Here is a 15,738-nt window from a genome sequence, read left to right on the forward strand (position 1 = left end):
TATGTTTGAAGTCACTGCACTTAACAAGGGTTAAAATATTGTGTTCAGACAGGCAGTGTGTTTTTCCTGGTCTGCAGAGTTTCTGTTTTGCTGTCTTTTCCACAGCTTAGTCACAGGAAAATGGTGCTGGGGGTTGAGGTTTCAACAGAGCATCAGAGCATTGGCATGTTTCATTTTAATTCTTTTTCTCCTCATGCTGGTGGCTGGCAAACTGACTGATGTGAGTTGGTTTGGGAGAGTAAAATAGACTGGATCGCTCACTCAGAGACAAGCAAGAAACCCCATGAAGCCGTTCAGGATTCGATCTTGTTGATTTCTGTCCCATGTATCAGCTACTTCCCGGAAGTGCTAACAACTTTGTGCTTGCATTTCCGGGCATTTTTTACTCCCTTTTAGTTTCACTAAAGCAATAGTGTAAACCAGCCGGAAAATTCTGACTGCGTGCAATGTTGTACAAACACCTTGGTACTGAAAGGTAAGACGTAAATAAAAGCTGACTGGTTAGTGGGAATATCTATGCCTTGCAGGAACATTCAGCTTCATGATTTTATCAGTGAAAGTGAACAAGGACAGAAACAGGGTTGGTAGCATTTCCATAGCTAAGTAAAAGGTCATTTCCTTATGGACACAGCGTTCACAAAAACATCTTAAGGAAGGCACAGTATTCAGCACAACAAAGAATGTTAAATTAGGCAGCAGCGCCGGCTAGAAGGCTGCTTAGTTTTGCCGGGGAATAGAAAAATCCATCCTTTTGCGAGCGCAGAGGGCGGTTATCGCCCTGTGCGCTCAGGGTGGTGGCTTCCCCTCCGCCTGATGTTCCAGATGTGCCCGAGATGCACGATCGCCATCTAGTGGTCACTGGAAAGTAAGGAAAAGGAGCCTGTTACCGGCTGGCATAGGAAGCATTTTACGGGTGACAATATGTAGGATTTCAGGCTTTCAATAACGTTTTTACTTGCCCGAATAATTCCTCACTAAGAAAGAAAATAATAAAAAAATCAAGAAATTTACCTTTTTTTTTCTTTTATAAAAAGTGGGCCTTCTGTAGGTTTTCTTTCTCATCAGTTTCACAGCAGGCGCAAGAAAACTGGGTGAATGCTGACATGGTAAACCAACGTAGTCAATAGACATGGATTATGCATGCAGAAAATGTTAGAGTTGGTGGCATACCTCAGCTTAGTTTTCATTGTTTGTCACTTGGAACACCTACAAATCACATAGCACAAAGATATTAATAAAAGACACCTTCTCACCACCATGCATTCTTTTCCTCTAATACTGTGAGATTTTGAATCAAGAAGCAAGAGCATCACATTGTGTTAGGACGAAAAGGTTCTGTTTCCAGATATAGTGAATTTTACACATGACCTTTTAGCTCTGCTCCTTTAATTCTGCAGTTATAAAATTACAGCATTATTCATTGCACTCCCTTTTTCATTATGTCCATTCACAGAATGACTTGGTGATAACAAGAGCTGATGTCACAGAGGATGGTAGTGTTGCAGAGGCATAGAAACAAGCATAAAATCTTGCCTATTTACAAAATATACATAAATACAAAATGCACTATGTAAAGTAGCATCCCTGCATAATGATGCTATTATTCTTCTGTCAAGTATAAGTAATTTCTTTTAAATAAATACCTTCTATATTCCTTAGGTATTTAAAAGATAGGGTTTTGTCAGGATAGGTTTCTTCACTCCCCTAATAGGTAATGGAAATGGAAAATCATTACCTATGTGCTCTGCCTCTTATAATTCTTTTTTCCCTGGTACTCTGTTCATTTCTACAGCACCAAAGAGACAGGTGACTTTGCTCCATGATTAGGCATGGAAACAAGTAGAACTTTCTTTTATTATAACAGTTTAGGTGTTACAGCAACTACTTCCTCCATACACCTTCAGGCTAATGCTCCCAGCTGGTAGAACTGAAATAAACATGTACTGAAGAAGGCATAAGCCCCCTGCCTTTCAGTGCTGAATGCCAATGTACCTAGACATTTATTAGTAAGAGGGATACAGTTAGTTTCTGATTGCTGTATTTTCTTCTATACTGTATGAAGCAACTGAAAATGTTGCATAAGTTGAGTGAGATTCAATCTATTTTCTTATACTTCACTAAATCTTTCATTTGCTGGTGGTCTTTTTTTTTTTTTTCTTTCATTTTTAATAATGACTGTGTACAGCTGTAAACCATTTTCAAAGATAGTAGTGTTTATTGGTTGCATAAAAGCAGTCTTTTGAGACTAATACATATTATGATATGGATTTATTTAGTTTTAATCTGTGTGTTGAGAAATGTTTTCTTTCCTTGTTTTAATTAGTTGTCAGTGTGGTTAAAGGATTTGTTTTATTGTAACCTAAAAATGTGGAATTTATTAGACAAGGTCAAACAAAAGGAAATGAATTCAAAGTATATTCCTTTATTTTACCTCTGTTGTCATTAGAAAGTTTCTCCTAAATGACTTTAATCTGCCTTGCCACTCAGATTTAGCTGTCTATTGAGACAAATATGAAAATCATTGTAAATATTTTCTGGATATTTTTATTCACTAAGATTTAACAATATTCTAGAGGCAGATGTTGAAGTCCTACTGTGAAATTAAGCAACTTACCCATGCCAGTATGCCTAAACTGATAGATAATATCATTATAGTCCTGTGTTTAACCCTTTTCATGGTTCAAAGCTTTTTCATGACTGAAATGTCTTGCTGATGCCTGTAGGTAGATTGCACAAATCTTGATCTGAATGTTGAGGACATTGACAAAAGATTACAACAAGGTTTCTAAGCCCTCATTCACCCTTCCACCCATATTCCTGCTTTTCTTAGACCAGCTCCAGAAGGTCCTATGCTCTTATGCTCTAACCATTGGACTCTTAGCACTCTGTGATCAGGACGTAAACCCTCTGAACTAGTAGAAGAAGACACTGTGTCACTGGTAGATAGAATACTGATGCCCGTGGAAAAGGAGAATTTTGCCATTTGATCAAAGGGGCAGAAAGTTAGGTTTCATGTCTTGTTTTTTGTGATGTATCCCCCCGTTACTTAGAACTTTGATACTTTCCCTCTATATGGCTTTGAACACGGTGAGAAAAACAGAGCATGCTGCTGTGAAAGGACAGTCTCTTTCATAACTTAGGCATTGGCTTTAGGAGGATGGAGTCAAATATTAAAGAAATACTTAGAAAAAAATAGAATCGGTTGCTGATGGTAAGTGTAACTTTTAAAAGAGTAAAAACTGCAGTAAGGCAGATGTTAACTAAGAATTACTCTTCTTTTTGACTGCAACGCATTTCATGGTGTTGGATCCCTTACTGTCATTCCTTTATTCTGTTTCCAGTTGAAACAGTATTTACAGAGATAGTTAACAGTATGATTCCTGGCATCAGTATCAAAAACTTTATTACTTTCAAGTCACATATGTTAAGTAAGAATGTATATTCTTAGTGGTGATTGCTCTCTAATAGCTTTAAGAACACCTGGACCCTTTATATAAGACATATTTTTAATTTAGCGTCACAGACGAGCACATGTTATTTTAATTGGGTTAATTGTGCATTTTTGTCCATTCACAGTATTGTTTTACTGTGGCAAATGGCCCAGTGTATGTGTTATAAATACTTTGCATGACATTCCCTCTATTTTACTAATCTTCACTGTGATTTTCCCATTGGTAATGACTAATGACAGTTTCCTAGCCAGCAACTTTTAATAGATTCCTTTTTTTCTCCTTAATCTCTGCCTGTCCTCAACAGCACTGTTTTGTTCAATAATTTAATCAGTTCAGCAACAGTATAATATTAGGTAATTGAACCATTACTTTTTGAATTTTTGAAATGCAAAATACCCATGAAGTAATCACTGATGAATATTTCACTGTTGATAGAGACCACTCTCTTTTCTGAAGAAATAGAAAGGGTTTTGCTATCTATGCTTGAATGCTTTTTCTTTCTTTTTATTTTTATTTCTGTTCCTTGGTCCTGAGAACCATATGCAGTAAATAGGAAGGAATCCAATAACCAGAAAAATTAACAAAGAGGATTAACACTTTTGTCTGTCCACCATGAGCTTGTTAACCATTCAACACCTACATATCAAGGAGGTGAAAAAATTCCATTCATCCCTGTCTTCTTTTATCAGTGAAGATTTATCCACAAAACAGGCACTCCCTGAGGCAAAATCACTTCCAGGTTCATCCAGCCTGTGTTAGCAGAGGAAACGATGTAGATGCTGCAATTTCAGTGGTAGAACAGCAGCACAGTGTTCCTGTGATTTGGTGTAAATTTTTGGGAAACTCATGGGCTCTGGGAATTTCTGACTAACCCCTCCTTTCCCTGTGGACGGAATCAGATAGCCAGCTGGTTCATGCTTTCTATCATGCTGGTTCATGTTGCTAGCAGCTGCTATGTTTTGCTAAGGGAAGCACTCCTCACGCTCCCTGTTTTATCCAAGATAAAAACTACATGGATCGAAGCAGTGGTGGAGCAGAGCTAGCAGGTGGCTTTAGGACAATTCTGTGATTTCACAGCAGTTTGTGAGATTTCACAGTTTAATTTCACAGTTTAATTGTGTTCCTTCTCGGAAGAGAAAATTGCATCAAACAGGAATGTCATACAAGCCCTAACCACAGTCTCTATTTCGGAGCTTTTATTGCAGAGATGAGGAAGGGGAGACTGGCTGAAGCGTCTTATAACTCAGACATTAGGATGAGTTTGAATCTTAAGTTTAAAATTAGTAACATGATAGCCTTTATTCAAAAGCAGTTTCTGAACACATAAGTCCTTCATAACTTTTTTTTCATCTTCTCCTCTCCCCAGATGATGTAGGAAGTTCAACTTAAAAATGCTGTAATGTTTTTTAAGGCACCACATGTATGTTAATGCAGCTACCTAGGCTACTGGCCTGAATTTTGAAACAGCTCAATAGTTTCAGTGGAATCTGTCTTTTCTCATGGGTGCTGCTGAAGTCACAGGAAGGGACAAATTCTGCCTTTGAAGACATTTGTGGGCTGTCAGTGAACCCATCTAAAGGATTATCCATGTGTGTCCAGGCAGAAAAGGAAGTCAGCCTGATCTGTTACAAACCCAATTCATATTCAATTGCAAAAGGAAGAAACGTTGAAATTCATCTGGAAAAATTCCCTGTGAAGGAAAAGAGGAGAGCTGATACCCTTTAGAGAAAGGGAAAATATAATAGATAAAAGATTATTGTTTGCTGATATTGAGAACTTTCAGGGGGGCTTAATGCCAAACATTTTCATTTTTTCTCTGACAGGCACAAGCATATTTACTGTTTATGAAGCTGCTTCTCAGGAGGGCTGGGTGTTCCTTATGTACCGAGCAATCGACAGTTTCCCCCGATGGCGTTCATATTTCTATTTCATCACCTTAATTTTCTTTCTGGCCTGGCTTGTTAAGGTACTGAAAAATGTGTTCTTTTAAACCTGTCTGCAATGTAGATCATATTAGAATGAATTTCTTCTCTTTTGTCTTTGCTGAGCTTTGTGTCAGCCATTTGTTCCTGTTCTTTTTTTCAGAATGTTTTCATTGCAGTCATCATCGAAACATTCGCAGAAATTAGAGTGCAGTTCCAGCAGATGTGGGGGTCCAGGAGCAGTACTACTTCAACTGCCACCACCCAGGTGAAGCACCTGAGATGCTAAGGTTTTCTGGGGGCTTGATTTGATTTAGTTTATGAATGAATAATAATAAAAAAATACTATGTTATCTGATTTATTTGACTTTGCATGTTACCACAAATATTTTAAAGTTGATACATGAATTTTCATATAAAATTAAATTCTAGGTTATATTATCCAACTAGGCTTTCTTAAAAAACAGTAATAGAGAAGACTGTACTATGGTTTTCTATATGGCTGCGTATGTTATTGCTATGATTTTATTTTGTTTTAATAGTAGGAGTAGGATAGTGCTTCCTTATCATGTCATTGGTGAGTTTGGAATCAGGGTTGCTACTGAATATCACTTTCTGGACTATTGCATATCACTTTCTGGGCTAAGGAAGAAGAGCTGAAATCGCAAGCTGTAGCTGGAAGAGGTCAGAGGGTAACTGAAGTGTTTGGGGAAGCTGGTCCTGGAGCTGGGAAGGGCATGTTGAGACCAAGGAGGAATGAGGTCCTGAGGCAGTGAAAGAGCCATGCTAACTGTAGAGGTAGCCACAGAAAGTGGGACCTTGAATAAGAGAAACTGGGTAGGAAGAAGCCATGATAGGAATGGCACTGCTACATGTGGGCTGTGTGGTGTGAAAGGCCTAGTATGAAAAATGTGGGCGAACGGGTCGAGATTGAAATTCTCCCACTCATTGTTGTAACTATCATATTGTGTATCCTGAACGTGGGAGCGGCCAGCCTTTTCCAGGCTAGTGCAGTTTGCCCTCTACAAGAAGGACCAGTACCAACTGCCTGCGAAAAGCTCTTAGAAAGGCAGATAGGCGAAACATGCCCATGAGGAAAATATTTCTAACCTCTGTTGCTAGAGATTATTTATTTTCTCTAAGCTAGAGGATTTAAGTGTTTCAAAGCTATTTATTAAATATTTTGTGATATTCCTCTGGATATTCCTGTAATCCATATGTAAATGCCTGCTGTTACATTTTTCTGCCTCAAATAGACTTTGTAGCAGTAATTTCTACACTATATATGTCTTTGTCAAAACAGACTTGGTGATATAAATTTAAAATCTAAGAAAAAAAAAAAAAGGACTTCCCCACATGACACATGCTTAGGCTGAGGAACTTAATATTCATTTCATCTCTGATCTCAGGGATGGGACAAATTCCTTAGCTGTATAAGCTTAACTGGTATACTGTGAACTAGAAGCTGGAACAAAATGATCAAGAAGCAGCCAACATAAAGGCATTTCAAAGATAAAAGAAATTCCCCAAATTATGTCATCATGCCAGAGAATATGGACATGTTGAATATAAATTGCAGCATGCAAAATAAAAAGCACATGTTGGCTGCAGACAAGCAAATGGTTGCTTTCTTCGTTGAGCCACTGGCATAGTGGGATACAAAGGGATTCCAGCTTACTAAACTACAAAAAAACATTTTTTCTTTCTGTATTAAGAAAGGCAGAAAATTTCTTGCAGGTTTTCTTGTTGAAAGCAGCAGCTGAAAGTTAAAAACCTTCCTTGTTTTGTGCATGAAATAACCTTGAGAAAAAATAATATCTTTTTTTATTTGCCCACTTCATAAATCATTAAACTTACCCTGAAATGTAGTCCTATAGAAAAAGGAGTGTCCAAGAGTCAAAGTCAAGGAAGGGGGTCTCTGGAGAATGATAAAAGGAGGTTTCTGTAAAGCACTTTAGCACTGCCCGTTAAAGCATGGTACAAAGAGGAATAACTCAGGACTGAGCTGACTTGACAACTTTCTCTGGTGCAAAGATGCTAAATAAGGACTCAGCAGCACTGTAACCATATTTGATACTGTCCCCAGTCTAATGAGCTCTCTCAGGATGGCTTTTAAGCTTCAATCATGCTGCTGTGGCTGTATTCTTGAGGTGACTTGTTTGGGTGCTGGGTGTTCAGGAGAAGGTGGGAGTGATGTGGGAACTTCACCACACTTCATTACGTAGTACATGCAGACTCTCAGGTTGCAATTCAAAATGCTAAAGCCATTCATTCTCTTTCAAGGACATTTTTGAGGACAGTGTTAATCCTATCCAGACATGTTTTTAAACTGTTCCTTATGTCCAGCAGTCTGCATATTTTTATGTCTTAATTTCTGAGGGGAAAAAACATACATAAATAAATGCCTATACTTAGCGCTTCCAGAGGTAAAATGTGAATATTGCTGGGTCAAGAGAGCCTTTTCCATTTACATCATTAGAGTCTGGGTATCATTCAGCTATTTGCAGGAATTATAAGCTCTGGGTTACAGTACAGAAGGACTCTATAGCTACTCTTGATATGCCTCAGTGCAACAAAAATAAAGTCTGATCCTTGGAGTAAAATGATCTTGCCAGTAAAAAAGACAAGGTTGTCTATTATTTCCAAATGCACTATGAAACTTCTTTTGTGTTCACAATGCATTTGTGTTTCCTCAGGATAAGTTTACCTTAGTAAGGATTTTTTTCTGAACAGGTACCACTGTCTAATGAAACTGATCAGAGATTAATTGTATTGCTTTCTACATTAGAACTAATAGAAACACTTTGTGTTTGATGTTATCTGAGTAAAATTCAGAATCTGTTACTGCTGGAAAAAGAGCATGTTGCTTTCTGTTTTTCTCTGTAGCAATAAGAACCTTTTCCCTCTTATTTTAGACTAGCTATCATAAAAACGTATGAAGGTCCTTAAGGGGAATATATTATTTTTCACTTGTATTTATTGACACATAAAACATTTCTGACAACAATCTTCCCTTTCAAGATGTTTCATGAAGATGCTGCTGGAGGTTGGCAGCTTGTGGCTGTTGATGTGAATAAACCCCAGGGCAGAGCTCCTGCATGTCTACAGGTATGACATTGCTTTTTTAATAAATCTGTGTGTAACCAGCGGCACTCAAATATTGGCATAAGGAGACTGTGTTGCAAAATAGCTACAAAAGTTTTAGTCATAAATTTCTTTAAATCCATTGCTTTCTGCAGTGTGGGCATGTTCTTAAAAATCAACAAAAAAAAAGATATACCACACTGAAAGGGAGAAGATTAGAATGCTGCATTCCTTGTAAAAGTTCTGTTTTGAGAAAGATTTTAGATTTTAAATATAAAATAAGTAATCATCCTTTATCTCTCAGACTTTATATACAAACTGATTCCATTCTTAAGTTATTCACAACAGAAATGCTTGTTTATTAACTGCAAAATAAAATAAGATATGCCAAGAAGCATGACTAATCATAATAAACACAGAAGTATCTCATTTCTCTTGTTCCATCTCAAAAATAAGCTTATAGAAGAACGGGGAAGAGGCATGTAGGTAGTAAGCCATGTAAGTAGTAGTAAGTACAGTATTTGAAACTTCCAGATTTAATATTCACACTTAGAGTTTGTAAAACTCTATCCTCATTGTTTATACAAATCCAGACTAAGATAAGGAGTATTTTTATAAATCCCTTTTTATTACAGCACACTGTACAGCAGCTCAAGTTTTTATTTGCAAGTTAGATATTTTTACTTCTGGATGAAACAAAGTTTCTTCAGAGTAGAAACCCAAATCTATGACAGCAGTCTGATAGCATGATTTTGCTATTTTTGGCAGCTTTGGTTATGTTTAGTTTAATGTGTAAACTAAAATACATGTATTTTTTGGCAGTATGTACATTGCTGAACGCTAAACTGGCAAGCACCTTTCATCCCCTCTGCAAGCTGTTCGTTCTCAAATATTTCTGCTTTGTTAAACCACTGCCATATATTTAATTATAGCATATTTCTTAGTTGATAATTCCAAATTTAATTCTTATTTTTGACAGCAATAGGAATATCATTTGTGGTATTCTCAAGTAACAGTCTCAAGCAAGTGGATAAAATATAGCTGAACTCACAATGAAAACTCCTCCAGATGAAGTTCAGATATCATCTGACTTGCCTGGTCTGCCTTTGTACATAGTATTGCATTCTTGCTCCTTTTAGGAATTGTGTGAACACACAGTAAATTGTGTTCCAGGAAACATAAACCTCACACATCAGTGGGTGCTACAGCTTCTTCCAATTGCAATTCAATTAGCAGGTTTTTTCTCATTCTGCATCCTTTTGTGTAGTATCTGCAGGGTTTCCAATAATCTATGAGGTTGCTGGATGTCAATCCAGGGAAGCAATCCAAAGGAAAGAAATGTGTTCAAATATTATTTTATTGGGATACTACTGAAAGTAGGTTTTATTCTTACAGATCAAAATATACCCAAAGAAAGCAAAGTCTGAAAGCCTGAATTAACACTAACACCTTTATTTATCTCACCTTGCATTGTTAGTTCTGTCAATCCAAGGTAAAAAGATGGTAGACTTCCAAAAGTTCATGTATTTAAAGCCATTGCAATACGTTAAAGACATTCTTTATGCATTAAGTCTCTGGTTGAGAGATGTGGTAGTTATTTTCTAAGGGTTTGGGTGTTTTTTTTTTCCTTGAAAGGAACATGGTGCATAAATCTGAATCTTGGAAAGAGTTAATCAGATTGAAGAATGTATACCTTGCCTTTAGGACACGTTAAATTAATTTCCATTCTTCTGACCTTTATTAGCTAAGTATATTGTCATCATTCAATATCCTGTGAAGGATGGAGTTCTTAGAAGGAGCTAGTGAAGACTCTCTATTGCCCCGTATAATTTTAATTAAATTTTGCAGTAAGTTTGGTTTTATTAATTCCTCCCTGGGGTCTGTAAATATTACTGTTCCACATACTAAAGGGAGCATTATTAAAAGTTCTGTTTCAACAGTTGCATAGGTCTGGGTCTGTGCTGTGGTGAAACTCCGGTTATTCAGTGTAGTGAGTTGTTTAGCATTTACTTCCTCTCTACTGTACTTTGAATAGGGAGAGGAAGTATTCCAACAGCTAGGGGGATGGAGAGGGACTTTGGAAATCTTGGTTCGATTTATTGGCCAAGCACAAATTTCCTGTAGAATCTGAGAAAACTATTTAATGGGTGTCTTTGCTTTAGTTCACATTCCTTGTGGTGGAAAAGGGTAACCCTCCCAGATTTGGCTACTGTGGTGTTTATACCTGCTAGCTGTTTTAGAGGCACCCCAATAAGACGGGTTTGTGCTATCTAAATTACATCCAGCTTTCTAAAGAAGGGAGTGATGGGGGGAGGAATGGAATCTATGTGTGGTGTGTAGCATAAAATCCTCTCCAATGCAGGTTTTGGAAGACACTCCACATGGACTAGCTGGGTCCCTGGGGTTTTACTAGTTTGGACATTGTTCAGTCGTGTTCCCCCACAGACCAGGTCAGGGGTTTCATCCTGGCAGGCCCTGCTAATCTAGGTGGTACACTGCAATGGCACGTGGAGCAATGCAAGTCTCGTGTTCTTCCTGAGCAAACAATAATTCAGGCAGAGATACCTTATAGGCTCTGTGCAGAGCCTTTGTAACTCACTTTGTCTCACACAAGCATGTTGCACCAAACTGCTCAACTGTATAAAACGAACAAGCAGGCTAACTATGTCTTTACACTTCTGTCACAGCCGATCTGCAAAGAGGGGATTACAAAGAGTTTCAGAATTCCAGCAAGTGAGTAGTGTGCCTTGGTATGTCCAAACTGCTGGGCACCGCTGTACTTCCCAGGGTACCCCCTCTTGTCTCTCCAAGGAGTCCACCTGCCTTTCCACTGGGTCATGGCATATGGGTAGGACAGAACCAGTATGTGCAGACAGGTCTCCTGCATACAGCAGCATAGTAGTTAAAAGGCATTTAGCCTAAACCATGACAGATGGGCAAGAAAGGTGGGCATTAACCTCATGGTTTTTGAAGAACTTTAACTTAGACACCTAAATAAGTTTTCTTTAGTTTTCAAAAAGTGTCTGGAAGTGGAAATATGAAAAATTAGTATCAGTATGTTTTCTGATTTTGACTTGCAAATCTATCCTCATGTGGGGAAAAGGGGCTTTTATTTCAGTATAATGGTTTTACATTCATTGCATTTTTCTTTTGAGTGTTCCCAAAGGTGCTTTATGGTTCTCTTACTTATTCTCACTGTTCCCCATGACTGGCATTGATTTAAAGTATTGATTTTCTTTTGTCACCGAAAAATAATCTTTGTATTTTCCATTTCAACGTGAACCATTTGGCATGAATGCATGCTGAGGCTCCCACACTACCACATTATTTTGCTGTTGTTGATATTACTTCAACACATTGTAGTGTGTTAGAACTTCCTGCCTACCATGATTTACTCCTACAAGCACAGTAGGAAGCTCTCATTTCACAAATAAAGAAAAACTGAGCACCAGGTTCCAGAAAAAAATCCTTTAAAAAACTCTTTGAGCATGTTTTTATTCCTTTAATCCCATGTTAAGGGCACATTGTGTTTCTTATTATTTCTTTCCTGTTGATTTTAGAGTTTGTTGATGTTTCTATCACTCCTTCCTTCTCTTTGTCTTCTTGTCCACAAAGACTTGTAAAGCGCACACATGCTCCTTTAAAGCTGAAATTGAAAGATTCAGCTCATGTCTTCCATGAAACTGTGGTTGGTATTAATAACACCAAGTAATGACATCTTCAGTCTTCTGAATACATAGTTTAGTAATGAAGAGGGAAAGTCTAGAACTGTGGTTTTTGTGGGAAACAATTAGCCAGACAGCAATTTCCTGTTCATGCTAATATTTGAGAGTCCTATGTCCATCAGAAATGAAACTGACAGCTGGAGATGGAATGATGTTTAGAAAAAGCTTGGGGACACTGTCAGCATGAATGGAAGTGGTCACTTACAAACTATATGTGCACTCGTACAGTGATAGCAAATTTTCAACACATTAAAAATACTATATTCACTTTTAATCATATATGCTCCATCTAGAGAAGAAACAGAAGGTCACAAAGCTATGATCTGAGCGAGCGAGATTATAATGATTACAGAGCTCTTGAGCATATGATTAAAGTCAGAAATTTAATCATATCTTTTTGCCTCAAAAAGAAAGTTAGTTCTTCATGCTGTGCTGTTACCCGAATGTGTTACAGAATCCTGTACAATTACAGAATTTTAGAGAACCTTGAAGAAGAGGCAAAAAGATCAAAATATCAAAAGACAGAAAACATGAAGGATGGAGGAGACATGGCTAGAGAAGCCATTTAGAAGGAATTTAGTATTTTAGCAGTTTCATAATGGATATATTGAGTAAGAGAGAGAAATACCCCATCCATACCAGTGCATGTAGTGACAGGACAAGGAGAAATGGCTTCAAGCTAAATGAGGGTAGATTTAGATTAGATATTAGGAAAAACTTCACTCTGAGGGTGCTGAGGCACTGGCACAGGGTGCCCAGAGAAGCTGTGGCTGCCCCATCCCTGGCGGTGTTCAAGGCCAGGTTGGACGGAGCTTTGAGCAGCCTGGCCTAGTGGGATGTGTCCCTGCCCACAGCAGGGGGGTTGGAACTAGGTGATCTTTAAGTTCCCTTCCAACCCAAACCATTCTATGATTTTATGAAATGCAGCAAAACAGTACTTACAGATTTTTACAGCAGGAGTAACAGAAAAGAACACAAGTGGTTTTTCTCTTTGTCTCTTTCATGGTAAGTAATTATTGGTGAACCGGAAAAGTTTAGTAGTCTATTTATATACGAATTAGCCCTTTAGTGTAACTTTGGAATCAAGCAGAAGGTATGCCCACTCAATCCTATTCTCTTCTTACCTACAGTGGCTTTCATTACATTAAATATATATGCAATATACATGTCTTCGAATTAACTGATACCCTCTCTTACAGGGAAAGAAAAAAGTCTTTCTCGGTTGAGATTAAGTTTTGATTTGAATGAGTTTATTATTTGAGTATATAATATGAGTTTATTCAGAGGCAGATTAAATTGATTCCAAATCCTTAACTTCTGAGGCTGTCATTAAAATAAAATAAAAAAATCCTACTTCTTTTTTTCTGTGCTTTGTTCTTGTTTAGAAAGCCTAGAAATTGCATCAGTTAACAGAAGCTTGGATAGTTCAGTGGTGTACTTGGCACTGAAACAGTACTGAAAAATAACCATGTTAGTTTTACTGACAAGACTCAGGAGCAGAGTATGCAAAGTGTAATGTAAAAGCAAGCTGTTAGTTTTGGTGAGGTAAAAAAGGTGGGAAAAATGAGGTGGAATGGAAGACATGTTGGTGACAGAAGAACATGCACAATTAAGTCCAGTCCCACCCAACCTCTCTATCCCCAGTTGTATATGGGAAGATAGTAAATGCTGGGCATTATGAAAAGAAAAAAACCCAAGAGAGATTTCCAGTATTGCATGTAGGGTAAGGAAAGAAATAGTGAAAGTGTGGTAACTGGAGTAGAGGGATAGACTCCAACATCTGGCTAACTCTGAGTGTGGCTGAGATTTCACAAAACAAGCTGTCATTAAATGTGTGCTCAGTTCCAGCTTTATGCTGTTTAAAGTGAGGAAGGTAAAGCTGTTAACATTCTCTGCTGTCTGCTCATCCCTTTTTATTAGGGCCTTTAACTACAGTAACAGTGGCAACTGAAAAGGCAGTGAGTTTATTCCTGGAACACTTTAGTCCCCCATCTCATCGGTAATGTAAACTGGTGTTCACTTCAGTTTATGCTATTAAAAGAAGTTATGAATTCAGACAGCTGAAGTTATTGCAGTCTGTTTGCCTGGAGAAAGGAGAGGACAGGGCAAGTATAATGTAAATGTAAGTGGTGAGAACCACTGTTTTTTCTGTTATGAATTAAAAAGATAATCTCATTACCTTTTGATAATGTAAAGAACTGGAGAACCAAACGTATTTTGCCCATATGCATTTTTCATTCTTCACCATTTTTTACTGAAGGGTACATGCGAAACAGTAAGCATCATGATGTAGATATTGGAGTACTCATAAAACAATACATTTGCCATGTCTTAAAAACAGGCCAGTACCAGAAATAGGCATATATAGATCATCCTTCTCTGAGCTCTGGATGCCCATTTATTTCCTCATTCTCTATCTTGGACTAGTGCAATAATTCATTTTGGGACTTTCTGAAGTGAATGCTAAATTTAGGCCATTATATTTAGCATCCATTGGTGGATTTATCACCTATCAATTTGTCTACCTCTTTTTGAGCCGATTTATGGTTTTGCCTCCAGAACATTTTGTAGGAACAAGTTACATAAAGTAACTGTGTAGCATCTTAATTTATTACAACTGCAGAATTAATTTGCTAATTTTCTTGAGATTGCTCAGAAATAGCAAAAAACTTGACGCAAAGATTATTGGTTGCAATTTTGAGATGGCTGCTCATTTTCAATAAAGCAAAGAATCTGAAACAAATCTTGACAATCAGGATCACAAGTTGCTGTAACATGCAATCAGTAACAACAGGAGGGCAGACATGAGTGTCTGAGGACTACAAACACCAAGTATGGGGATGGTTGGTTTATGTTTGTGTTTATGTGTACGAAGAGAATTACCAGTGATGAGGAAACTTCAAAAAGTCAAATAGATCTTGAATAGATCTCCTCTTAAAAGGAGACATTAATGTATTTGATGACAAGGCTGTTATTTGTAGGACAACTTTCTGCCATAGGTAACATTCTGACATTAACAAATATTAATAACTTAATAATTATTAGAGTCCTATTGTAATTTTGTCTGTGCTTCTATTTCTCTGCTACTGAATACATGGGTCTAAAGGAAGAGTAATTTCAAGGGTGTACAGAACTGCATGCACATTTCCAGTCTTGAAGGCATAAAGCATCCCTCCCTCCTTTCTTTCTTGCCTGCCTTCTTTTCCTTTGTAACCATTATACCAAAGCACTCATGTTAACAATGAGTTAGGGACATGGTTCTTTTATGTTCATAGTTTCTTCTCCATAGTTTTCTGTCTACTTGCTGAACTGTCTGTTCTTGTTCATTACAATCAGAGTAAATTACTAGCCACAGTCTGTAGCAATCTAACCACAGAAACTAAACAAAAAGGGAAAAAAACATGTTATTGATTTTAGTTTTGCATTTGAACAAATAGATTTCGTGAAAATTACTTCCTCAGCGTGAACATATAATTTTCGTGCAGACTTAAAGTAACAAAATCCCATCACACAGACAGAACGGATAGGTGTTAAACTATGATTAAGCTTATAAAA

At 37.5% G+C, this 15,738-nt stretch overlaps 1 protein-coding gene across 3 annotated transcripts in view; it reads left to right on the plus strand.

Moving 5' to 3' along the window:
- Nucleotides 1–15,738, plus strand: part of NALCN (sodium leak channel, non-selective) — a 232,860-nt gene that overhangs the window by 75,391 nt on the left and 141,731 nt on the right. For all 3 annotated transcript variants that reach the window (XR_010612326.1, XM_065677983.1, XM_065677984.1), the window contains exons 8-10: nt 5,276–5,418; nt 5,538–5,642; nt 8,396–8,482. Coding sequence is in view for 2 of the 3 variants with exons in the window: in XM_065677983.1 (XP_065534055.1) it covers nt 5,276–5,418; nt 5,538–5,642; nt 8,396–8,482 (335 nt within the window). In the remaining variant the exon portion in view is untranslated. The remainder of the gene's footprint in view (nt 1–5,275; nt 5,419–5,537; nt 5,643–8,395; nt 8,483–15,738) is intronic.

Source organism: Lathamus discolor, chromosome 4 (genome assembly GCF_037157495.1).
Source record: "Lathamus discolor isolate bLatDis1 chromosome 4, bLatDis1.hap1, whole genome shotgun sequence".
Taxonomy (NCBI): Eukaryota; Metazoa; Chordata; class Aves; order Psittaciformes; family Psittacidae; genus Lathamus; species Lathamus discolor.